The 27,784-nt window shown below is 38.6% G+C and overlaps 1 protein-coding gene across 2 annotated transcripts; it reads left to right on the forward strand.

The window, feature by feature from the left end:
* Window positions 1–27,755, forward strand: LOC103418116 (ion channel CASTOR-like). 2 transcript variants are annotated; one of them, XM_029099034.2, is made up of 12 exons: window positions 1–693; window positions 768–839; window positions 20,271–20,876; window positions 21,015–21,197; window positions 23,224–23,283; window positions 23,364–23,567; window positions 23,665–23,913; window positions 25,117–25,215; window positions 25,442–25,636; window positions 26,016–26,108; window positions 26,528–26,782; window positions 27,323–27,755. In XM_029099034.2, the coding sequence occupies exons 1-12, from the start codon at window positions 214–216 to the stop codon at window positions 27,539–27,541; spliced, it is 2,715 nt and encodes a 904-aa protein (XP_028954867.1). In that variant the 5' UTR covers window positions 1–213; the 3' UTR covers window positions 27,542–27,755. The 2 variants fall into 2 exon arrangements, with proteins under 2 accessions (XP_028954867.1, XP_028954868.1); XM_029099035.2 differs by lacking the exon at window positions 25,117–25,215 and adding an exon at window positions 24,961–25,059 and having other exon boundaries at window positions 77–693.
* Window positions 27,756–27,784: the final 29 nt, after the last annotated feature.

Below are 27,784 nucleotides of genomic sequence, written 5' to 3' on the forward strand. Positions count from 1 at the left end.
AAGTTAGGCTGTTAATTTTTGGTCAACGAATTTTGTTGTTACCTGAAATTAAAATAACTCCCCTTCCAAATCAACCATACTTTTAAGCAGCCTGTCCAAATTCAAAATCAGTTGCCACAAGCTCTTCTCTTAATACGATTTTAGAGATATGATTAGCAGAAATAAATGATCACGAAATTCAATGTCCCAAAAAAGTTTTAAACTTTTAAGATTATGCCCACCATGTCCCCCCACTCCGACTCAGCATCAGTCGCTTCCACTTCCGTTTCCACCAGCAGAGACTGGTACTTTCCCTCACCTCCCTTCATCCACGCTAACTCACACTCTTCGAAATTTCCAAAATACCCCCGAAGATTCCCGACCAATCCCAGACCATTCCAGTCCCAACACCTCCCTCCCGATTACCGGCAGCCGCTTGACGGCGTTTCGTCCCCCAATTCCGCGCCGCCGAGTCGCGGCGTTTCGTCCTCAAGCTCAGCCCTACGCAGATCCTTCAACCATGAAAGGCTTCGACGGAGAGTCGACTTCGGTGGCCGGAGAGAGCAGCCGCGGCGAAACGTCGACAGGCAGGCCAGCTGGAGCGCTTCTGACGGCGTTTCGAGAAGAAGATCTGAGGTTGCTTTGGGCGACAAGTTTATTGGTTCTACGAGACATGGCTTCAGGGTTCGATGGAAAATGGTCATTTTAGCTGCGGTACTCTCTCTCTCTAATTGAATTGAATTGACGAAATGGGGCCTGAACCTCTTACCTTTTTGTTCATGTGACAGATTGTGACGACGGTACTCTCATCAGTGGTGTACCAGAATTTCTGTCTGCATATCAAAGTCAATGAGTTGCAGGTATTTTCTTGCTTAATAAATAATGTGCGATAATTTACATTGAATTCATACGATAATTTGTTTAAGGAGGAAAGAAATGAAATATTGATTACTTGTGCAAATATATATTTTACTTTAATATTGATTACTTGTGCAAATATATTTAAATTTTCTGTATAGGCCTTTACAGTTAGGAAATTTGTGTTCCGTAAATCAACAACAAACATCTGAAATTCAATGAAAATTGGTTGAGAACTCGAAAGCAACATAAGTGGGAATTGGACAGAATTAGGAACAAAAGAAAGAAAAAAAAAAAAAAAAAAGCACACGTCTATCCCAATGAAGGCAACAAAAAACATTAAGGCTATGTTTGGGTGATGGACTTCCAAGCTAGTAAGGAATTGACCCACAAAGTGTTAGATAACATTGCAAAGGCATGTTTGAGGGATTTTAGTTCGTACAAACCTCCTCTTACATGCCTTTGCAATACTGTGCTTTTCTAATCCCGTTTTATCTAACATTTTGTGCACCATTCCTTACTAACTGGTCCTCAAATCACTAGGGATTTGGAACTCCCTCACGCGAACATAGACTAAAGAACATCGTACGAGAAAAGGAACCAAACACTGAAAACTAAATTCGAAAGCAACATTATTTGAGCTAATCTAATAGCAAGGACCATCAGTTAATGACCAAATGAAAGAAAAAGAAGACTTAGTTGACATAACATGGAATATTGTTTTTTATTGTTAATCTAAACCTATATTAGATTCACGTAATAACTTAAATAAATTGTTTGTATTTCTGTTTTTTAAATCTGAAATTAATTAATTTGTAGCGACAAATATACCAAGTTGTAGTTCACGTGTCATCATTCTTTTTCGCATTGCACTTGTTTATTGGTTTTCCTGAAGACACATTAATACGAATAGCTAGGAAATTGAAAGAATTTTTAGTCTTATTTGTATTTGTCAAAATTTGAATAACCATAATTTGAAATCACCAAAATCAGCCATCATGCCCTGTCCATGGAGTAGGTTGATTTTTGGTTAAAATGCTTGTGAGATACAAAATGTTATAGTCAAATTCAACCATTAAGCATTGTGCTTTAATGAGATTTAGTCTGGAAACTAGTGTTTTAAAAAACTAGCCCGAGGCTGGGCGTGAGAGTTGCCGCCTTAGTTTCGTGGGAGTGGGCGGAGGCATCACCAGAGCGCGTCTGGCGGTGGAGGCGCGCCTTAGGGCGTTCGGGGCATTTATTTGGATGTTTTTTTCTTCAAAATCTAGGTTTTTGTGAAATGTTTTCTGTCGTTCTAGTTTCAACGAAGAAGAATGAGAGACTTTTTCTCTCCAAATCCCATAAATTTCCATAATAATTGCTCCGATCAGCCTTTATTTCATTTTAAATACTCTATAAATACTCCACTCAACCCTTTATTTTTCTCATTTATTTCATTTTAAATACCCTATAAATACTCCACTCAACCCTTTATTTTTCTCATTTATTTCATTTTAAATACCCTATAAATACTCCACTCAACCCTTTTCCTTTAAATTCTCATAATTATTGCTTTAGTTTATATCATTTGAAATACCCTATAACTACTCCACTCAGCCTTTATTTCTTTTTAAATTACTTATAATTGCAACATTCAACCTTTATTTCGCTTGAAATTTTCCTATAATTGTGACCACTCATTCTTATTTTCCTTGAAGTTCTCTATAATTGCTTACAATAAAATAAATAATTGCAACATTTTAAGACTATATGACATAGTTTCCAAGTACAACTAGACTTAGTAATAAAGAAGATGCCAAAATAGAGGTAATTTCTTGATATATTCATCTCCCAATCAGAGGATTTATATAGGAATACAAGCAATGATGATCAGGTATGAAACTAGTACAAGAAGTCATAAAAAACTGCTATGAAACTACTGCCTATATCTAAATTTACTGCTTACAACTACTCTATTAATTACAATGGATTTCATGTCTGATTTCCTAATTCTTTAGTCAACAATGGTTGCTTCAGTTAACACTCCCCCTCAAGTTGGTGCATAAATATCTTGAATGCCCAACTTACTGAGTGACAGATGGAAAATCCTACTTGACACTGCCTTTGTTAAAATATCTGCTAGCTGGTCATCACTCTTCACATAAGGCAAGTTAATGGTACCATCAACCAACCTTTCCTTAATAAAGTGCCTATCCATTTCAACATGTTTAGTACAATCATGTTGAACTGGATTATGAGTAATGCTAATGGCAGCTTTGTTATCACAATAAAGATTTGATGGCTTTGTAGAATTGAATCTCTCAACAAAATCTTGAGCCATATGATGCGAAATATATAAGCACACAAATTAAACCCTCTTTTTGTCAAATTGTAGTAAAGATGTAAGTAGGGATCGTTCTAGACCGGGGATTAGGAGGGATTGCTAAACACTTGGAAACTGACTTAAAAACTCAAAAACAAAGTTTAAAACACTAAACTAGACTCAAAGAATGCAAAACTAAAGTTTAAAACACTTAAACAACCCTAGAACTCAAAACAGCAGCTAGAAGACTCAAAACTGCCTAAAAACCACTTTCTGGGCAGTTTTGAGCACCTACACTAATTTGGACGAAATTGGATGAAAACTTGAATCAAAACACTTAGAAACACAAATCAAAACACTTTCTAACTAATCTAAGACTCTAAAATAAGGGGGATTTGTTTTGGACGAAAATTTAACACAAAAACAGAAACTTTAACTAACACAGATTGTAAAAACGATTTTGGTGAAATAGATGGTTAAAAGGCTAGTTAGGAGGTTCTTCTCCACACATGTCACACTTGCAAACAAAACGATTTTCAGTTGTTCTTCCAATGAATTATGAATACTCAACGCCCCAAATTAACCCTGAATTGCACTAATTAACCCTCAGTTTTTCCACAAGTTATTAAGTTGGATGATTGCATACGACAACCCAAAACATTCCCTACAAGTTCCCTACATGAATTGCATAATAGAGAAACAAGCAAGAATCATTACGTTCTATGAAAAACATAAGCATTGACGAAGCATTCATTACTATGAATTGCATGAAACTTATGCTAAGAATTCATTCAACGCGATCGTTTTCAAGCGATCTTCACTACTTGTGATTATAAGATTGTAACTATTAGGTGAAACTCCCTCATAATCTAGCATCATATTCATGCATGAAAACTAAGCGTGCACTCTCAATCAACATACACAAATAAGTTATCAATCAAATAGATGAACGAATTGAATCCACAACTTATGAAATAACAACTGAATATAATCAAATCATATTGCAAGCATGTACATGGTTTCGAATTACCCCCCAACTAAGGGGGTTTAGTTCCTCATACTCACAACATAAAGTTTATTGAATTGAAACATCGAAGACATAAGAAAGATTACACCTAAAACGCTCAAGAATTCCACTTTGAATTTCTGACTTCAAGCTCCTCTTTCTTCTTCTCCTTGCTGCGGCAGAGAGGGTTTAGGGTGTTTTTGGATGTGATTTTGGTTTTAGAAGGGAGTTAGGATGATATGGTGGTGCGGCTAGGTGTATGGAGGTGTAGAGTGGTGGCTGGAGTAGAGGGATGGTTGCGGCAAAGTGTATGAATGGTGGCTGGAATGGATGATAGCTGCGGCAGAGATGGGAGTAGGGTTTAGACGATTTCTGATTTTGTGGAGAGGGAGAATGGTGCGGCTAGGTGTAGAAACTAAATATATATGCACTTAAAAACCCTAACAAATCAGATTAAAACAATGGGCTAGGGTTAAGGTTTGTAAAATAGGGCTTCTAGGATGGAAATGTGCCGCATTGGGCTTAGGGTAACTAATCAGATTTTTGCATGTGAACAAGGCCTAGGTGCGGCTGATTAAGTGGACTAAGGTTAGGGTTTAGGTGCGGCATAGGTCCAAGAAGTAAGGATGGGTCATCCAAAAGCCCAAAGCCGAGAATAGAAACTCACAAAAATGGAAACCTCTAAGAATAGAAACTTCCAACTTTAGAAACTTTGGTTGCCAATTCCGATTTAGGAAAGATCAACCCAAAATGGAAACTTTTAGGCTTAGCTTTCCTACTTCGAGTAGGAAACCTCAAATCTTCAACTCTTCAATTCCATCCCAACCTTGTGTTCCAAGCATGTCCTTTTCAATCCAAGCTCACATTTTGCTCCAAAAGCTCCAAATTGCATCATTTCATGTAATATGTCCTTTAAACCTGAAAACACATGAAAGTAGCTTAAAAGACTACTTTAACGAAGAAAACATAACAAAGATGCATAAGAACTAGCTAACTAAGGCGCATAAATATGCTCCTGTCAAATTCCCCCACACTTAGCTTTTGCTAGTCCTCGAGCAAAACAAACAAAAGAAAGGAAACAAAACGAAACCAACTAACCAAAACAAACCTAAACCTTCCAACGTTGCCTCGGGGATTTCCAATGCACATGACATGTTAAAGATTGTTATCCCCACAGATTTGAGTCATCTTTACACAAGCACATACTTAATTAAAGCCACTACTCACTAGTTCACAAGTAATCAATTAAAACAATGCTTTGAATGTAGTAACATGCCTTAGAGAATTCCCTCAATTCCTTACAAGATATACACTCTATTTTCACTCAGATTTTCTAACTCCACACCCTACACTAGTCATATGTGAGAAGATTGATGTAGATATGAAAACGAATGCTCACATATATGTATCACAAAGAACGCAATTTCTAGAGTTAAGAAGCATGTTTAGATATGATCTCATGAATGGAATGCTACTACTTAGATGCGAGAACCAGTGACACCATACGCTCATACCAAATTCAAACTCCACAAATTGAAACACATAACACTCAAGATAGAAGTTAAGGGTTGTAATGGGGCTCGGGGTGTTGGTTAACAAGGAAAGGATAAAGAAAATAAACGTTCTTCAAGCGATAGTAAGCAAAGCAATGAAATTGAGACTTAGAATTCACTTAGATTGCAGAAATTAACTTTAACACACAAGGGGAAGACTTAAACAACTCCTTAGGGTCAAATTCATTGTTTTGGACCCTTACTTCAACAAACAATACTTTGGAAGTCTTTGTCTCAACTTTTCCACTCTTTTTTCATACTTCTCATATTTTTTCCTTCTTTTTTTTTTTTTTTTTTTTTTTTTTTTTTTTTTCTTTGCCGTGCCTATGGCACACAATATCACAAAAGAAATACTTCTCCCGCACTTGTTTTCTGCCAACATAAATCAAAAGGAATTCAATTTGAATCATGCTTTACTATGCTTTAAGAACAAGGTATGGATGGTCCTAATCTAGGCTAGGTGAGGAAAACATGGGTTAACAAATAACGAAGGCTAACAAGGCTCAATGGGGTTAAAACCCTACAAATCACAGTGACATAGGACACACGGCTTTTTGGCTAAGGTGGTGGTCACTACACAACTTCATCTTGAATGTGTGTTATGCACATCAATCACATGCTTTGAATGAAATGGACATGAGTTCTAGCATTTGGAACTAAATGATGAAACGCCTTCTAAGTAGCAACCAAGCAAAGAATAATGAGGTCATGCAACGACTTTAGAAAACAAAGAATGCACAGATTTTAACTCTCCAAATAAACGTTTAGGCTCAAGTCTCACAAGGTTGTAGCGTTAGTTTGAGTTCCTTCCTTCAAGCATGTTACAAAAACTGATTTTTTTCTTTTATGATTGCATGTGAATTCATAAGTTATAACCACAAATAAGCATAAACAAAGAGTAAATCAAACTTTCATCCATGTTAATCACTCTTCTTTAACAGCCATGTAATTACAAACCGAATCCTCATCATTGTGTTGGAAGGTACCCTAAGACACAAACAAACACACAAAAACAACTCTTTTTGGGTTTTTAAAACAAATTTTTCAAATTTTTATGTGATTTTCGGATTTTTACTTCAAAACATACTAAAACACACCAAAACTGCTCAAAATTACTTAAAAACAGCAAGGAACAAGTCTCCAAGTTAAGGGTGATAAAATCCCACGAATTTGCATCTAAAATACTTAGTTACCCCCCCACACTTAAATCAAACATTGTCCTCAATGTTTCAAGCATAAAATCACACTAAACAAAAGGAAACACACAAACAGCAACTAAAACAACTAAATAGGCAGATTAGAAATAAACAACAAAGTGAAGAGTTTAGGAACGCAAATCTGGAATTGGAGTGATTCCTTGGTCTTCCTTTGTTGAATTGCATGGGTTGCCTCCCAAGTAGCGCTTTCTTTTACGTCTTGCAGCCGGACGAAAAGCCCATTCACTCTCCATTTGTGCCCACGGCACCCAAGGAAATATCCTCCACGGTTTGTTCAACAAAGTTCTCAAAATATGGCTTCAAACGGTGTCCGTTCACTTGGAATTCATGACCTGTTTTGAGACTTTGAATCTGGATGGCACCATAAGAAGATATGTTAGTAATAACAAACGGTCCAATCCACTTAGAATGTAACTTACCGGGAAACAAACGTAAACGGGAATTGAACAATAGCACTTTCTGCCCAATTGAGAATGATTTCCCACGGATCATGTTGTCATGGAAAGCTTTGGTCTTTTGCTTGTAAATGCTTGCATTATCGTACGCCTCGCGCCGTATCTCATCAAGCTCATTCAATTGCAATCTCCTTTGACTTCCTGCTTCCTCGAGGTTCATGTTAAACTTCTTGATGGCCCAAAGTGCTTTGTGCTCCAATTCAACAGGAAGATGGCACGCCTTGCCATAGACAAGTCGGAAAGGGGACATCCCAATGGGGGTTTTGTACGCCGTACGATACGCCCAAAGTGCGTCATCAAGTCGTAGACTCCAATCCTTCCTCGTTGGCCCAACGGTCTTCTCTAGGATTTGCTTGATCTCATGGTTGGAAACCTCGGCTTGCCCATTAGTTTGAGGATGGTAAGGTGTAGAAACCTTATGGTTGACACTGTATTTCCTCAATAACGCTTCAATGGTCCGATTGCAAAAGTGTGACCCTCCGTCACTAACGATCACTCGTGGCATTCCGAACCTTGCAAAAATGTTAGTTCTAATAAAATCTGTAACCACCTTAAAATCATTAGTCCGGGTGGCCTTTGCTTCCACCCACTTCGACACATAATCAACCGCAAGCAAAATATATGTAAAACCATACGACGAAGGAAAAGGACCCATAAAATCAATACCCCAAACATCAAAAATTTCAACATTTAGGATAGAAACCTGCGGCATTTGGTCCCTAGCACTAATACCACCCATTCGTTGGCATTTATCACATGTTAAGCAAAAAGTTTTAGCATCTTTAAAAATACTAGGCCAATAAAATCCACATTGTAACACCTTAAGGGCAGTGCGTTGTGTGCCAAAGTGCCCTCCACATGCATATGTATGACAAAAACTCAAAATTGAATAACATTCAGAATCGTGCACACAACGACGTATAATCTGATCGGGGCAAAATTTCCATAAGTACGGATCATCCCACACATAAAACCGTGCATCATGCCTAAGTTTATCACGTTGGTGCCTAGTGAACTCACTTGGAATACGTTTTGACACCAAATAATTAACAATATCGGCATACCAAGGTGCACTAACCTTAATGGACAGCAATTGTTCATCGGGGAATGTCTCCAAAATCGGCAAAGGCTCCTCATTATGCACCATTCGGCTTAGGTGGTCAGCCACCACGTTTTCACTTTCCTTCTTGTCCCGAATCTCTATGTCGAACTCTTGAAGTAGCAATATCCATCGAATTAGCCGTGGCTTGGCCTCCTTTTTGGTGAGCAAGTACTTCAGAGCTGCATGATCAGTGAAAACAATTACTTTAGTTCCAATTAAATATGATCGAAATTTATCTAAAGCAAAGACAACGGCAAGGAGTTCTTTTTCCGTAGTGGAGTAGTTCAATTGTGCATCGTTCAACGTCCGTGAGGCGTAGTAAACGACATGCGGCCTCTTGTCCTTTCTTTGTCCTAAAACAGCTCCTAAAGCATAGTCGGACGCATCACACATGAGCTCGAAAGGTAGACTCCAATCCGGTGGAACAATGATGGGTGCCGTGGTCAACAACTCCTTGAGTTGGTTGAATGATGCCATGCACTCCTTTGTGAATTCAAACGCCACTTCTTTTTGTAGGAGTCGGCAAAGAGGTTGTGCTATCTTCGAGAAATCTTTGATGAACCTACGATAGAATCCTGCATGGCCAAGAAACGAACGAACCTCTCTAACCGAAGTTGGAGAGGGTAAGTGACGTACAAGATCTATTTTCGACTTATCAACCTCAATACCCTTTTCAGAGATTATATGACCTAAAACGATACCTTGTTTAACCATAAAATGACACTTTTCCCAATTAAGTACAAGGTTAGTTTCAACACAACGTTTTCGGATCAAACTTAGATTATGCAAGCAACTATCAAACGCATCACCAAATACACTAAAATCATCCATAAACACTTCAATTATCTTTTCTACGTAATCAGAAAATATGCTCATCATGCATCTTTGAAATGTAGCAGGTGCATTACATAAACCAAAAGGCATGCGACGATATGCAAATGTTCCAAACGGGCATGTAAAAGTGGTTTTTTCTTGGTCCTCGGGTGAGATAACAATTTGATTATAACCAGAATAACCATCAAGAAAACAATAGAAAGCATAACCTGCTAACCTCTCAAGCATTTGGTCAATGAACGGCAATGGAAAGTGGTCCTTCCTCGTGGTGGTGTTTAGCTTCTTATAGTCAATGCACACCCTCCAACCGGTTTGAATACGTTGAGGGACAAGCTCATTCTCGGCATTAGCTACCACCGTCACTCCGGATTTCTTTGGCACGCATTGAACGGGCGAAACCCACTTACTATCCGAGATTGGATAGATAACCCCACAATCTAGAAGCTTTATGATCTCCTTTTTCACTACTTCCATCATCGGAGGGTTAAGACGGCGTTGAGCCTCTCTAGTTGGTTTGGCCCCCTCCTCAAGAAATATGTGATGCATACAAGTTGTAGGGCTTATACCTTTAATATCGGCCAATGTCCAACCTAGGGCAGATTTGAACTCCTTCAAAACTCGAAGCAATTTCTCCTCCTCTTGTGCCGTGAGGGAGGAGGAAATAATGGCAGGTAGTGTTTCATTTTCTCCCAAGAAAATGTACTTCAAATGGCTTGGCAAAGGCTTGAGTTCAAGGATAGGTGCCTGAATTATGGATGGAAGCAATTTGTTAGTCGAAATGGGAATGGACTCACGGTTAGTATACTTACCATCAAGCTTAGGTGAGGACTCAAGGGCAGCCACAACTTCAAGTAATTCCTCACTAGGGGGCACGGCATGGGATGACTCATGTATGCCGTGGGTATGCATGCAATCTGCCCCCTTTGTTTTGAGTTCCATGCCTCGTGTAATGACTTTTTCAAGCGCATCGTCATTTAAATCGTCGAGATATCCCTGCGCCAAAGAGTCAATTATATCAATAGAAAAGCATGAATGGTCCTCACTAGGGTATTTAATGGAATCAGAAAGATTAAAATTAACAACTTCCCCATCGAATTCCATGGACAAAGTTCCACTATACACGTCAATCTTCGTCCGGGTCGTCTTCATGAATGGCCTTCCAAGTAGAATGGGCAGCGAAGGAGCATGGTCCGATTCATCCATTTCGAGGACATAGAAATCCGCCGGGAAAACTAAATGATTAACCTGCACAAGAACATCTTCCAAAACTCCCTTTGGATAGGCGTTAGATCTATCGGCCAATTGTATTATTACCCCATCATTTTTCAACGCTCCTAAGTTCATAGATGCATAAATGGAATATGGCATAACATTTATAGAAGCACCTAAATCAAGCATGGCAGATTCAAATCTAGTGTTCCCAATGACACAAGGAATGCTAAAGCTACCTGGATCTTTGCATTTGGGAGGTAGTTTGCGTTGTAAGATGGCGGACACATTCTCACCTACCTTTACCACTTCCTTAGTCGACATCCTCTTCCTAGTGGTACACAACTCTTTCAAGAACTTAGCATACCTTGGAACTTGCTTGATTGCATCTAACAAAGGTATGTTAACTTGAACTTTCCGAAAGGTTTCAAGGATATCCTTTTCTGCCTCTTCTTTCTTCGTTTGCATGAACCTACTAGGAAAAGGCACAATTGAAGGGAAAACATTAGTATGAACCGAATTTGACACATTCTTACCTTTGTGGGACAAATTGGGCAGATTTGGGGCCTTAGGGACTTGCGGCAAAGGTGGAACCACCTTTTCCGTGGGCAACCTTGAGTCCTCCTCTTCCATTTGCACAATTTCATCCTCGTTATGACCTGTTTTTGATGAAGAACCTGCCCCAACCTCCTTACCACTTCTTAGGGTGATTGCTTTGGCTGATTCAAACCCTCCTTTTGGATTTGGAATGGTGGAACTAGGAAGTTGTCCGGGATCTCGAAACTTACCTACGAACTCAGCAATCTGCCCAATTTGTTTCTCAAGTTGGTCCACCCTCTTATCTTGGTTTTGCATAGCCTTCGCTTGATCTTCCTGCCCATTAGACAACTTAGTTAGTATCTTAAGAAGTGCATCATTGTCAAGAGACGTACCTGAGGCACTTGGGCCGGATTGGGCTTGATTTTGGGGTGGGCCGTAGGTTTTGGGAAAGAACCCCGGGGGTTGTTGCCTAAAGCCTCCTTGGTTCTGAGGTTGTTGGGGCTCCCTCCACTTGAAATTTGGGTGGTCTCGCCACCCCGGATTATATGTGTTGGAGTATGGATCATGTCTTGACTGATTTTGGCTTTGAAACCCAATGGCATTCGCATTCTCCCATCCGCCATTCTCGATGAGTTGAGGACATTTTTCGGAGACATGTCCTTGGATAGAACATACGCCACATATCACAGGTCCTTGCATCTTCATTCCCTCGGCCATCTGCGAAACAATAGAAGTAAGATTAGCCAATTGTGAATGAAGATCGGAAGTTGCACTTACCTCATGTACTTGGTGCCGTGGGGGTCCTCTTTGGCCTACACCCTCGTACTGTTGAGCGTTCAACGCTCTATTAGCAATCAAGACCTTGGCAGCCATGGGTGTTTTGTCCACCAATGCTCCCCCCGCCGAAGCATCAAGCATTTGACGTTCTAGAGGTAGGAGACCCTCGTAGAAGTATTGCAAAAGCAACTCCTCCTTCATCTGATGCTGTGGACAAGAAGCAACAAGTGATTTAAATCGTTCATAATATGTAGGAAAAGACTCACCTTCTTCTTGCTGAATTCCGCTTATCTTTTTGCGTAGGAGGATGATGCGAGAAGTTGGAAAGAACTTCTCCAAGAACGCTCTCTTCATACTCTCCCAAGAAGTGACAGTGCCGGGAGCTAACTCATATAACCAATCCTTGGCTTTATCCATCAAAGAGAATGGAAAAGCCTTCATCTTCAAGATACTTCCATCAACATTGATGGGAGTCATACTAGAGCAAACTACTTCAAATTCTTTCAAATGTTTGTTAGGATCTTCCATGGACAAGCCATGGTATTTAGGAATATGATGAAGCAAACTTGACTTTAATTCAAACTCGTCTGTCTTACCTTGGGCAGCCACGGGGTATTGGATGCACAAGGGTGCGGCATTATCCAAACCCGAGGCGGAAAGCTCCTTGAGTGTACGATTGTCCATGGCCATGCCTTGGACTTCTTCAAATATCCCTGCCGTGGCTTCCTCCTCCTCTTCTTGTACGTTTTCTTCAAGGTCAGATTCGGAATTGGGTGGATGGTGTTCTTGCTGGTTTCTAGCTCTTCTTAACTTTCTCTCAAAATCGTCGTCAAAATCCAAGATGTTCGCATGAACCGGTTGAGAGCTTCTAGTCATACATTAGTACCTAAGAAACAAGAAACAAAATTAGGTCAGAAACTTTAAACAAAGCCAGAAACAAAGTGAAATAAAAGAAACAAAACAATCCAAGGGATTAGCAAAATTGCTAATCCCCGGCAACGGCGCCAAAAATTTGATGTGAAATATATAAGCACACAAATTAAACCCTCTTTTTGTCAAATTGTAGTAAAGATGTAAGTAGGGATCGTTCTAAACCGGGGATTAGGAGGGATTGCTAAACACTTGGAAACTGACCTAAAAACTCAAAAACAAAGTTTAAAACACTAAACTAGACTCAAAGAATGCAAAACTAAAGTTTAAAACACTTAAACAACCCTAGAACTCAAAACAGCAGCTAGAAGACTCAAAACTGCCTAAAAACCACTTTCTGGACAGTTTTGAGCACCTACACTAATTTGGACGAAATTGGATGAAAACTTGAATCAAAACACTTAGAAACACAAATCAAAACACTTTCTAACTAATCTAAGACTCTAAAATAAGGGGGATTTGTTTTGGACGAAAATTTAACACAAAAACAGAAACTTTAACTAACACAGATTGTAAAAACGATTTTGGTGAAATAGATGGTTAAAAGGCTAGTTAGGAGGTTCTTCTCCACACATGTCACACTTGCAAACAAAACGATTTTCAGTTGTTCTTCCAATGAATTATGAATACTCAACGCCCCAAATTAACCCTGAATTGCACTAATTAACCCTCAGTTTTTCCACAAGTTATTAAGTTGGATGATTGCATACGACAACCCAAAACATTCCCTACAAGTTCCCTACATGAATTGCATAATAGAGAAACAAGCAAGAATCATTACGTTCTATGAAAAACATAAGCATTGACGAAGCATTCATTACTATGAATTGCATGAAACTTATGCTAAGAATTCATTCAACGCGATCGTTTTCAAGCGATCTTCACTACTTGTGATTATAAGATTGTAACTATTAGGTGAAACTCCCTCATAATCTAGCATCATATTCATGCATGAAAACTAAGCGTGCACTCTCAATCAACATACACAAATAAGTTATCAATCAAATAGATGAACGAATTGAATCCACAACTTATGAAATAACAACTGAATATAATCAAATCATATTGCAAGCATGTACATGGTTTCGAATTACCCCCCAACTAAGGGGGTTTAGTTCCTCATACTCACAACATAAAGTTTATTGAATTGAAACATCGAAGACATAAGAAAGATTACACCTAAAACGCTCAAGAATTCCACTTTGAATTTCTGACTTCAAGCTCCTCTTTCTTCTTCTCCTTGCTGCGGCAGAGAGGGTTTAGGGTGTTTTTGGATGTGATTTTGGTTTTAGAAGGGAGTTAGGATGGTATGGTGGTGCGGCTAGGGGTATGGATGGTGTATGGAGGTGTAGAGTGGTGGCTGGAGTAGAGGGATGGTTGCGGCAAAGTGTATGAATGGTGGCTGGAATGGATGATAGTTGCGGCAAAGATGGGAGTAGGGTTTAGACGATTTCTGATTTTGTGGAGAGGGAGAATGGTGCGGCTAGGTGTAGAAACTAAATATATATGCACTTAAAAACCCTAACAAATCAGATTAAAACAATGGGCTAGGGTTAAGGTTTGTAAAATAGGGCTTCTAGGATGGAAATGTGCGGCATTGGGCTTAGGGTAACTAATCAGATTTTTGCATGTGAACAAGGCCTAGGTGCGGCTGATTAAGTGGACTAAGGTTAGGGTTTAGGTGCGGCATAGGTCCAAGAAGTAAGGATGGGTCATCCAAAAGCCCAAAGCCGAGAATAGAAACTCACAAAAATGGAAACCTTCAAGAATAGAAACTTCCAACTTTAGAAACTTTGGTTGCCAATTCCGATTTAGGAAAGATCAACCCAAAATGGAAACTTTTAGGCTTAGCTTTCCTACTTCGAGTAGGAAACCTCAAATCTTCAACTCTTCAATTCCATCCCAACCTTGTGTTCCAAGCATGTCCTTTTCAATCCAAGCTCACATTTTGCTCCAAAAGCTCCAAATTGCATCATTTCATGTAATATGTCCTTTAAACCTGAAAACACATGAAAGTAGCTTAAAAGACTACTTTAACGAAGAAAACATAACAAAGATGCATAAGAACTAGCTAACTAAGGCGCATAAATATGCTCCTGTCACCATAACAATTCTTGCACGCCGTGTGCCATACCTCTAAATTCAGCTTCAACACTGGATCTAGCCACTACATGTTGCTTCTTACTGCGCCAAGTAACTAGATTTCCTCCAACAAATGTAAAGTATCCAGAAGTCGATCTACGATCAGTTACTGACCCAACCCAATCTGCATCAGTGTATCCTTCAACTTCTTGATGTCCATGATTGGAAAACATCAAGCCTTTTCCAGGAGCAGACTTCAAATACCTGAGAATGCGTTGTACAACAGCCATGTGGGCTTCACTTGGCCTATGCATAAATTGACTCACCACATTTACAGCATAGGCTATGTCAGGTCGTGTATGAGACAAATAAATCAACTTCCCAACTAATCTTTGGTATCTTTCCTTGTAAGCCGGAACGTCATTAGGATAGTCTCCCAATCTATGGTTTTGCTCAATTGGTGTCTGCAGGTTTACAAGCTAACATCCCAGTCTCAGTTAATAAGTCTATAACATATTTCTTTTGAGAAAGAAAAATGCCATGCTTTGATCTTGCAACTTCAATACCCAAGAAATATTTCAGAATACCCAAGTCCTTCATTTCAAATTCCTTGGCTAGATACTTTTGAAGTTTTTGAATTTCCTCGACATCATTTCGTATAACCACCATCTCATCCACATAAACAATTAAGGCTCTAAGTTTACCTCTATCATGCTTAAGAAATAAGGTATGGTCAGCCTGAGTTTGCTTGAACCCATAATTTCTCATCGATTGAGCTAACCTGCCAAACCATGCCCTTGGTGATTGCTTCAATCCATACAAGGACTTTCTCAACCTGCATACTTTGCCAAAATTGCAAGTGGTAGTGAATCCAGGAGGAAGATCCATGTTTACCTCTTCATCCAAGTCTCCATGTACAAATGCATTTTTCACATCAAACTGTCGTAGAGGCCACCCTAGATTTGCTGCCAATGACATAAGAACCCTCATAGTGTTGATCTTCGCTACCGGAGCAAATGTCTCCTGATAATCAATGCCATAGGTTTGAGTATAACCTTTGACTACCAATCTAGCCTTGTACCTCTCCATTGAACCATCAGCTTTATGCTTTACTGTGAACACCCATATACACCCAACAAGTTTCTTGCCTTCAGGAAGTTTAACCAATTCCCAAGTGGAGTTTTTTCGAAGAGCTTCCATCTCTTCAATCATAGCTTTTTTCCATTTTGGATTTTTAAGAGCATCCCCTAACGTATTAGGAATTGAGACTGATGACAATTGGTTTGCAAAAGCTATATAAGAGTCTGACAAGCAATGAGATGAAACAAAATTAGATATAGGATATTGAATACCCTTTGTAGAAGAATGACCATAACGAACAGGGGGTATCCCTCGATTTTCTCGAATAGGATAACGAGAACCCTGAGACTCATGATGTGGTTCATTTGAATCATTTGGATCAGCACTTAATGAAATCTCATGATTGGACTCATCAAATATAGTAGGCTGAAGAGAGGGAGAATGAGTGTTTACCTTAGGATAATTCGTACGAGTAGCAGCTGATTGGTCAGAGAGTTGGTCAATGAGGGGATCTGTCTGTGGGTGGTCTATCTCATCATCCACTTTTTCTTTTTCTTTTCCTTTATCTCCCCTTTTTCTTGTCCTCTCATACACCTTCAATATTTTTCCACTCTTTGCCTCATCATTAGGCAAATTTGCACCGGCATCAGACAAGTGTTCATCCGAAAAATGCATACCACCAATGTCAAGTGGCAACTGCTCTTCCTCCTTACTCCCCATCTCCCCCTGAAGAGAAGTGGCCGAATCTCCCTCTGAAAAATAAGCCTCTTGTTCCTGAAAGGTAACATCCATAGAGACAAAAAATTTCCCATTGGGAGGATAGTAACATCGATACCCTTTATGAGTAGCAGAATAGCCAATAAACATACATTTGATGGCTCTAGGATCCAACTTATCACGATTTTGCATGTGGACGTGAACATAGCAGACACAACCAAACACTTTTGGAGGAATATGAAGGAGTGAAGGAAGAGAATGATATTGGGAAAGGGTTTGGATAGGTGTTTGAAATTGGAGAACACGTGATGGCATGCGATTGATAAGAAAAATAGCTGTGTGAATGGCATCGCCCCAAAAACGTTTAGGAACATGCATAGCAAAACATAAAGATCGAGCCACATCCAAGAGGTGACGATTTTTACGTTCTGCTATACCGTTCTATTGAGGAGTATGTGGACAAGATGTTTGATGAATGATACCTTCTTGTTGAAAAAATGTTCCAAGTCCATAATTCAAATACTCTTTCCCATTGTCTGATCGAACAACTTGAATTTTAGCATTAAATTGGGTTTGAATCATTTGATGAAAGATTGGAAAAATACACATAACCTCACTCTTACTTTTTAGTAAGTATACCCAAAAAACTCGAGTGCAGTCATCAATGAAAGAGACAAAGTATTTAGCACCAGTATAAGTAGGAATATGAAATGGTCCTCAAACATCAGAATGAATAAGAGAGAAAGGAATGTCACTTTTATTGGAACTTAAAGGAAATGAGACACGATGATTTTTAGAAAAGATGCAAGTTTCACAATGGAAATCAGAAACCTTGACTTTAGAAAATAAAGAAGGGAATAGATATTGCAAGTACTGAAAGGAAGGATGTCCCAATCTTTTGTGCCATAACCAAATTTTTTCAGAAGCTTCAAATTGTTTAGCCTCCACTTGACAACTGTAACTTGTCTTCTCACAATCTGGTGGTAAGTCCAAGTAGTATAGACCTCCCCTCTCTCTACCATGACCAATCAACGCTTTCGTTCGAATATCCTGAAACCAACAATAAGTAGGAGAAAAGATGGCAAGACAGTTTAGTTGATTTGTAAGTTTACCAATGGAAAGAAAATTGTGAGAAAGATTAGGAACATGTAAAACAGATGAGAGAGATAGGCATGCTGTTAATGAGATGGAGCCTACTCCAAGCACTGGAGTGGAAATACCATTAGCAACTTTAACGGTATTTAAAGGTGGAGTAGTGTGAGAAGCAAACCATGAAGAGTTATTGGTCATATGGTCAGAAGCCCCAGAATCAATGATCCAAGTTTTATTTGGAGCACCAAATGTGGTGTTCAAGGCAAAACCAAAGTTACCTGCGTCGACTAAGGAAGTGGAGCAGTAATAGGAGAAACTGAGTGAGTAGATTGATCTACTCGAGGCACGGAAGGCGTTGGTGTAGTCAGGTGTGCTTGTGATCTAACAATGCTTTTCTTTTGATTTTCCTTCTTTTGAACCCACCAATAAGGATATCCATGCAACTTAAAACAAGTGTCTCTAGTATGCTTATCCTTGTCACAATAAGTACACTTCCTAGTATCGGTAACTTTAGATCCACCTGATCGAGAATTTGAGACTCCACGGGGAAATCGAGACGGAGCAGCTACCATGGCTGATCCTTCCACTTGTGGGTCAACCAACATAATGGTTTGCCTACTTGCTTCAGCATTCACAAGAGCATAAGCAGCACGAACAGATGGCAAAGGTGTTTGAGTCAAAACTTGACTGCGAACATGATCTAAATGAGGATCAAGGCCACCCAGAAAATCATACAACCTTTCTTCTGAAATTTCTGTCTCTCGAGCAGCAGCATCATCAGCGCATTTCAACTTTCCAAGACGCAAGAAATCTATTTCTTGCCATGTTTGCTGAAGTTTACCATAATATGCAGATAAAGGCTCACCATTCTGGCGAGTCGCCAGTGCTTGACGGCGAAGTTCATATAATTTTGATGCATCTTTTTCAATCGAGTAAGTTTGGGTAACAGCATCCCAAACATCTTTTGCAGTAGAGAGTTGGAGAAAAATGGCCCACAAATCTCTGGTCATGGAGTTGAGAAGCCAAGATTGAACCATGGCATTCTCTTCCTCCCATATAGCATACGATGCATCGGCTTCTGCTGGTGCCTTCTTTTTTCCACTGACATAAGACCATTTGCCTCTGCCAGTGATGTAGATGCGGACACTTTGGGACCACGAGGAATGGTTGGACCCATCCAACTTGTCTGGGGTGATACAGAAACATATCATTTAGTGTAACAGCAGCTGAAACAGTGGTCTTGGAGTCACCCATTTTTACTGCAACGAATTCTCTTTATTAAAACAAGAGAGAGTCTCACAGAGAGAGATGCAGGAACAAAATGCAAGGAGGAAGAGGCAACGGCACGGGTTTGTTGGGTGATTCCAACGGGTATGGTTTATAGGGTATGCGGTAGTATTTAAATTTTTTTGTTTTTTGGAAAGTTTTCTGGGTTCGTGGAGATATTGCAAATGGAGAGAAGATGGGTAAAGATGCAGCGGAATGTATATGGTTAACAAGCTCAATATGGGTAGTGATGTTGGCAGATATGGCCAAAAAGAGAGATTGGATTGGTATGAAAGTAGAAGGCCTGCTATTCTGCAGGTCTTATGGGGTAGATGGCGGTAGTGCCAGTAGGTTAATTAGAATAGAAACTCTTTTTTGGATCAGAATGGCTCTGATACCATGCCAAAATAGAGTTAATTTCTTGATATATTCATCTCCCAATCGGAGGATTTATATAGGAATACAAGCAATGATGATCAGGTATGAAACCAGTACAAGAAGTCATGAAAAACTGCTATGAAACTACTGCCTATATTTAAATTTACTGCTTACAACTACTCTATTAATTACAATGGATTTCATGTCTGATTTCCTAATTCTTTTGTCAACAATGGTTGCTTCAGTTAACAGAAGACGATATTATCTTTGATTTAGTTATAATTATATTTGTTTTTACAAAGTATTATATTGTTATAAATATACTTATATGTATGTGTGTGTGTGTGTGTGTATATATATATATTAAAATTTTAGGTTCCATGGGGCTTCACCTCGCACCTAGGTTGGGCTATCCATTGGACGCCTTGGCCATGCCCCCACCTTTTAATACATTGCTGGAAACACATACTAGAACTAAGCACAGTTAAGGTATTAAGTGTAGCCTCTTCCGGTTTTGGTTATTCTTTCAGATAATACTTGTGATTGACCAAAGAAAAAAAAAACATAAATGGCTGCAACATTACATTCATATGAAATCAAATTTATGTTCCTGGTGAGAGCCTTATACTTGTTCAGTGCAAGATTAAATTGGAATAGAACTAAGATGTGAAGTCCTTTCCCACCAAAGAATGATAAACTGATTGTTGCTCAGATAAGATGGCAGCCTTTAAGGTCTCTTTTGCTTTTCAATGATGAATATTCCTTTCCAAATGTTACTAAGATGTAGTGTCTTTAGATATGAGTTGGACCTATTCATTTCTCTTCGACATAATGGATGGAACTTTGTTAATATGATAAGAGCATGCTAATTGAGGCACACGTACTTTTCTCAGGAATATATTTCGAAGCTTGAATTTCAACTACAAGACTACAATTCATCCGAATCTGTGGAGCTAATCAGTTTCTCTGGGCAGGAAAGCGATCTCCCTAGCAAAAGTTTAAAAAGATTAGCTCTTATGGTCTCCCTCACACTTTTATCCATACCTATCCTAGCTTTCAAGTACATCGATTATGTCTCTAGATCAAGATCATCAGAAAACATTTCAGAAGAAGTTTCCCTAAACAAACAGCTAGCATATCAGGTTGATCTGTTTTTATCTGTCCACCCATATTCTAAGCCGCTGGCATTGTTAGTTGCAACTCTGTTACTAATTTGTCTTGGGGGGTTAGCACTCTTTGGAGTAAAAGATGATAACTTAGCAGAATGTCTTTGGTTATCGTGGACTTATGTAGCTGATTCTGGCAACCATACTGACTCTGAAAAGATTGGTGAAAGGCTTGTATCAGTTTCCATTAGCTTTGGTGGTATGCTCATATTTGCAATGATGCTTGGACTCGTTTCTGATGCAATTTCGGAGAAATTTGATTCGTTGAGGAAAGGGAGAAGTGAGGTGGTTGAGCAAAACCATACCTTAATTCTTGGATGGAGTGATAAATTGGTAATCTCTAACTGTGCTGCTTACTTAAAAAAAAAAAAAAAAAAAAAAAAAGTTTCGAGCTTTACTTTTGGGAGACAATAATTAGTAGCTTGAATTGCGTTTTTATTCCCGTTGCTAAGAACTCCACTATAAGTTCAGGGATCACTATTGAATCAGCTTGCAATAGCTAATGAGAGTTTAGGTGGAGGGATTGTTGTAGTCATGGCTGAGCGAGACAAAGAGGAAATGGAACTTGACATTGCTAAAATGGAGTTTAATTTCAAAGGAACATCTGTAATATGCAGAAGTGGGAGCCCTCTTATTTTGGCTGATTTGAAAAAGGTATGATTGCTTGCCTTCTTTTTGTTTGTTTTACTTTAAAACATAGAATTATTTTCTCCTCTGCGACATCCATGAGTTTCCGGTGAAACATCCTCAGATAGGAGAGGGACATTGAAATGTGATGAATTTATATATTTATCCAATAATTTATACTGAATTTTATCCCTACGTCAGTAGGATCACTGAAATATTATAGTTATACAGTTCAGCAAAGAAAGACTCATGTAGGTTGGAACTTGGGACGAAGTATTCATGTGACAACTCAAGTCACTCTGGTCTTCTCACTTTAAGTCATATTTTTACCAAATCATATGGAGAAATTTTAATTTCCCAAACTGTTTTGGACTTCAGAAAATTTCTGTAAGTTTTGTCAGACGCTCATGGAGTTCACTATTTGCAAATCAACTTTACTTGCTGTTGAGGAAATTCAGAGTTCCCTATTTTCAAATCAACTTTAGTTCTCTGATTACTTTTCACCTTCGCTCCTACTGGTGTTAAGTATCCCTTACAAATGTTACTTTCTTCCTCCTTTTATAAAATTGATCAAATAAATTTTGTTTCGTTGTATAAAGAAGATAGAAAGCCTTTTTCCAGGAATTTCTCAAAACCTTTGTGGTTTGTGTGGACGAGGGACTATAAAAGGGGTTTTGGAAGTTCCAATTTTTAAACACCCTGTTTGGGTAATAATAAGGAGTAAGGAAGGATCTAGAAAACACGGGATTAGATTAAGGTATTAAAGCATGGGTTTTTTAAAACAGAAAAACACATCGACAATGTTGTGTCACGGGCTCCATAAGTGTCCACTATTAAGGCTGCCATAAACCGATATTGACCCCACTTAACCACCTAGGCCCAATCCCTGGGTGCTATCAAGCCCAATGGACCTTCGTGTCAGGGTTTTCCAGCTCATGATGAGTTGTCCTAAGGCTATTGAGAAATATAGTCCTAGAGGATTAAATTGTTACCCAATAGGAGTTGTTTTCCCAATTGAAGTTAGTTTATCAATTATATATTATACCAAACAACCACCTTGTGTTGCCCATATCAAATATATTGTGTATTTCTTGCAATGTTTTAAAAGGCGAAGGTGAAACCAAGGTATTTCATGGATAGCCCTCACAGTACCTAAAATTATTATGGTACTTAACATATATATATGTGGGGGCGGATCCGTGGCATCTACCTAAAATTATTATAATACTTAACATATATATATACATACATACATACATATATATATATATATATATACACACACAGAGAGCTTAAGGGGAGGGATCCCCATTTTTTGAAAAAAATGGAGATTAGGTGTGGGGCCCACTTCACATCTAATTTCAACGATCCAAACCGTCTATTTTGTTAGTCTCGATTCATAGATCATCCTTGCAAAATATTAGCTAAATTGGAAATGTTTAAGACATCTAATTGGGTTCAAGGAAATGAACGAATACTTTGTTATATAAGAAAATATGAAATTTGATATTGATAATTAAATAGGCAAATGGTTTCGGATTGAATTGAATTTTTGCAAGGATGATCTATGAATCGAGACTAACAAAATAGACGGTTCGGATCGTTGAAAATTGATGTGAAGTGGGCCCCACACCTAATCCCCATTTTTTTCAAAAAATGGGGATCCCTCCCCTTAAGCTCTCTGTGTATATATATATATATATGTATGTATGTATGTATATATATGGGGGCAGATCTGTGGCATCACTCTTTTTATTATTTCTCTAATTCACATCTTAAAGGCATAATAAACTAATAGAAACGTCGTTTTGGGTTTGGACTTCTTTCACATAAATAAAAAAATTCAAACAACCAGGTGCTGCTTCGACTGCGCCTAAGGCTACTCTATAGCCCACTCCCACTGGCAGAGGCCTTTTCTTGATAGCCCCTCCCATAAAACCGCCTAGGCTAGTCTCAATACTAGTTTTTTAAAGCATTGAGTGCTTGCAATCAAATACTGTTGAAGCTCTTCGTGGTATCTTCTCAATGCGTTTGCTTAAACCACTATTTGCAGGTATCTGTTTCCAAGGCCCGTGCAATAATTGTCCTTGCCGAAGATGGAAATGCTGATCAGGTACATCTGAATGAAAATAATTATGTTACCGTATATCTGATACTGATACTATATATTCCTTACTTGTTGGTTTAATGCAGAGTGATGCCCGTGCATTGAGAACAGTTTTAAGTCTGACTGGAGTAAAAGAAGGGCTTCGAGGACATATTGTAGTTGAACTAAGTGATCTTGACAATGAGGTTCTTGTTAAACTTGTTGGTGGAGATCTTGTTGAAACTGTTGTGGCTCATGATGTAATTGGTCGTTTGATGATTCAATGTGCTAGGCAGCCTGGACTTGCACAGGTCAGTTTCTGTTAGCGCACATACTTTTGACTTTGTTTTGTTTTTATTGTCACTGATTTTTTTTATTCTTTCTTTTTTCCCGGATGGACCATTGCAGATCTGGGAAGATATTCTTGGGTTTGAACATTGTGAGTTCTACATCAAAAGATGGCCACAGCTGGATGGCATGCATTTCGAGGATGTATTGATCAGTTTTCCTGATGCCATTCCTTGTGGAGTCAAGGTGGCATCATTAGGTGGTAAGATTATTTTGAATCCCGATGACTCTTATGTTCTAAAAGAAGGTGATGAGGTGCTTGTCATAGCAGAGGATGACGATACCTATGCTCCTGCAGCATTGCCAACGGTGATTTCCAATTCATTTAAAGTAATAGAAATGTCAAACTGTTAGTTTAGTGTTTCTGCCAGTTTTCTCTTTTCTCTTTTTTCTGTTTTATTTCTCCCTTTGCCTGTGGTGATGGTCCACTTAATGTTAACAAGTTAATAATTCTTTTTCCAAAAGAAACATATTTTAGTTTAGTTCTCAAAGGCCCCATATCATAGTGCATTTAGGCTCACTGTTTGAGGGTGCCAGAACAAATAAATAAATAATATATTACGGGTATTTTTTTTATTCAACAATTGTCATCCATGAGATCTGAACTCAGGTCTTCCAACGTTGAGAATGGATACCACTATATCATATGATTATTTAAAAATATGGTACATGTATAGAAAAGAAATGTCCATTAAAGAAAGTTTCTGGTGACGTGGCTATCAGTGGATAATTTGCTTGCTAGTTCTCTGTATTGCGGCATGCCCTTGATTTTATATTTGATTTGGTTATGAATCATTCATTCAATTAGTTTTCTGATGATTAATTATGGAAAACAATAACTGTAGAAGCTGTAGGTTTGTTTTCAATGTTTCGGTGTTTAACTTTGAAAAAAATAAAAATAAAATCATTCAATTTATCGGATTATGATCGTTTAGGTAGTGGCCCTTAGATGTTGTGAGGTCTGTCAATTTTATTTTACCATCCTCCCGGGCTGTTGTCACAGTGAAGTGCTTTTTTAAGCGCCTTTTCCTCCTTCCCATGTCCCCTTATCTCTGTCTTCCCCCCATTTAGTGCACCCTTTCCGCCACAATTATTACCTATCATATAATGCAATAAAGGACTTCTGTAGTTATGCACATGAGAATTTGATCAAACGTCAGAATCAATCAACAGAAATTGAGTGAAAATGCAATCAAAGAAAACTAAAGCTGGAGAGAAAGGGCCATAAGTTAGAGGTCAATCATTTAAAGAATAATCTTTTCTAGTCCGCATTAGGATGATGCCTACCATGGAGTTATAGTAATGGGAGATACCATAATTAAAACTCACAAAAGTATAATCACTTTGATCATTCAGGTCAAAGAGGCATCTTTCATACATATTGCCCGAACAGCAAGAAAGCCACAGAAGATTCTACTTTGTGGATGGAGGAGGGACATTGATGATATGCTTGTGGTAAGTTCTTTCTATTGACGCCCCTAATTTTTCTTTTTCTTCGCCTGAATGCTGCAGGTCTGGAGAGGTAGTCTACCCCAAGATTTTATTGTTCCAAAGTCCACAGAAAGGATACTTTTTTGTGGTTGGCGGCGAGATATGGAGGATATGATTATGGTAATGCCACAAGATGTCTGCAGTCATGCTTCCAGTACTTAGGGAGCAGTTATAGTATACATACTGATGATAATAATCTCAGAGACAGCTTTCTGTTTCTCTATGCTGCTTTTTCTTGATTCAAATTTAAAAGTTTCAGAAGTTTCACTCCCACATCTACATTGGTGCTGTGAACTGATTATTAAATTTACCTTTAGAAAATTATATTCATGCATATGATATTTAGGTATTGGATGCCTTTCTAGCCGAAGGTTCCGAGCTCTGGATGTTTAACGAGGTTGCTGAAAAGGAGAGGGAAAAGAAGCTAATTGATGGTGGCCTTGACGTCAGCCGGTTGGTTAATATAAATTTGGTTAACCGCGAGGGTAATGCTGTAATACGGCGTCATTTGGAGAGCCTTCCTTTGCAGTCTTTTGATTCGGTGAGCAGCAAAAATATATGGTCCCTTCTTTACAAGTATTTATATCAAGTAGTAAAAAGGAATAAGGATGAAAAGTTCCTACTTATCGAAAATGAGGATTCATGTTGTATGTGAAATGATCAACATCAAAAGGACCTGCAATGGGAAAGAACCTGATGGCTGAATGTTACCGTATCTGAGCGGTGATATTATCTTACCCTCTGAAATGTGGTAGACCAGTTAGTGACAAGCATGCATTAGATTATCTCTGTAGGCTTCAACCTCCATTGGAGGCCTTGTGCAGGGTGTTTATTTTTTGCTGATGATTCTGATAATTATGTACATGTATGATTCACTTCATAGGTTAAAAATGCGCTCATGTTGTAATTCATCTGTGCAGATCTTAATTTTGGCTGATGAATCTGTGGAAGATTCAGCAATTCAAGCTGATTCCAGATCTCTTGCCACATTACTTTTAATTCGTGATATTCAGGTAATCTGCGATTTGATTTGAGTACACCTTTGAGTACACAACAAACTTAAGCAATTAGCTTTCGAAAAACTCGTGGGTGCAAAAGATTAGATTTTTTTTTTTTGTGTGTTTCTTTTCTTTTTCTGGGTGGGTCGACTTCACTGCTCTTCCCATCTGCATTTCTGTATACATCGATTTGGGCACAAGTCAAATTAGAAAGCTTAGCATGTAATGCATCTGGGTATTAATATTCATAGTTTATTGTATCCAACTTGGCACTTTTTAGTAGAATTACTTCTTACTTCAATTATCAAAGATTTAATTTTCTGGGGACTATTTGTGAAGATATAATAATTGTGGTTGCTGACGAGATTGGAGTTATCAGTTTTCATGGTTTATCTATCCTCAGTTCCAAGCATACAATTTTTATGTTATTCCAGGCTAAGCGTCTCCCTATGGTAACACGTGCTGAAAGAGGAAGCTTCTATCAAGGGTCATGGATAGGGGAAATGCAGCAAGCTTCAGATAAGTCGGTTATAATTAGTGAAATTCTGGACCCAAGGACAAAAAATCTATTATCCATGTCAAAGATCAGTGATTATGTGCTATCGAATGAGCTCGTCAGCATGGCATTGGCAATGGTAGCAGAGGATCGGCAAATAAATGATGTGTTGGAAGAGCTGTTTGCTGAGGAGGTATTCGTCCCTTTTTTTATATGTGATTTCTTTTTTCTTTTTTAATTTTTTTTTCTGATAACAATGTTATATATGATTCAATACTATTACCATGGCAGAACCGGAACTTTATTTGCAGCCAAAATAGACTTAGCATAGTCTCTCCCATCAAAATGTCCACTAAAACATGTGACTTGACTCCAAGGCTCGATCATGATCTTGCTAACATCATCGCTGATTTGCCATCCCAGTCACAGACAAGGGAATGAAATTAATTACGCTAATTGCATAGTTCCGACCTTTGCTCACCCTCCCTGTGGTAGTTTGACAAATCTTTGGTTTAAAAATGTAGTTACCAGATTTTAGTATGCAAAGTCTTGATTGACGCCCGGAGTCAAACACTGCTAATACGGAGGAGATATCCTTTCATTATGAAAATGCAAGTTGAAATTCTATAAACTGCTTTTTGTAAAGCAGTAGAATCACCTAATTTAGTATCCTGGATAAAATCATTAAAAAACCGTATTTTTATTAAACTATATATATTTCTTCTTTTAACAGGGTAATGAGTTGCAAATAAGGCAAGCAGATCTCTATCTACGGGAGGGTGAGGAATTAAGCTTCTATGAAATAATGTTGCGAGCGAGACAGAGGAGAGAGGTGATGATTGGTTACCGTATGGAAAAAGCTGAGAGAGCTGCCATCAATCCCCCTGCCAAAAGCGAGAGGAGGAGGTGGTCTGGGAAGGATGTTTTCGTGGTAATTGCTGAGAAGGAATGAAAAATATCTTTAGGAAGTGGCTAGTGTTTGAAATTCCATATGAAATCCGGGTTGATGGATATCATACGCACATAAACACCGGCGGTTGTTCATCATTTGGTCTTAAACATTTGCTTTCTCCAATTCTAGTAGGTTTATTAATTAAACCAAAGCTTGTGAAAACTTGACAACATCTTATTTGGGTTTTTGGGTTGTAGTCAATTTCGCCCCACAATGTCCAGTTCTCATCAAAACTTTTTCATT

Source organism: Malus domestica, chromosome 16, assembly GCF_042453785.1.
Source record: "Malus domestica chromosome 16, GDT2T_hap1".
Lineage (NCBI taxonomy): Eukaryota > Viridiplantae > Streptophyta > Magnoliopsida > Rosales > Rosaceae > Malus > Malus domestica.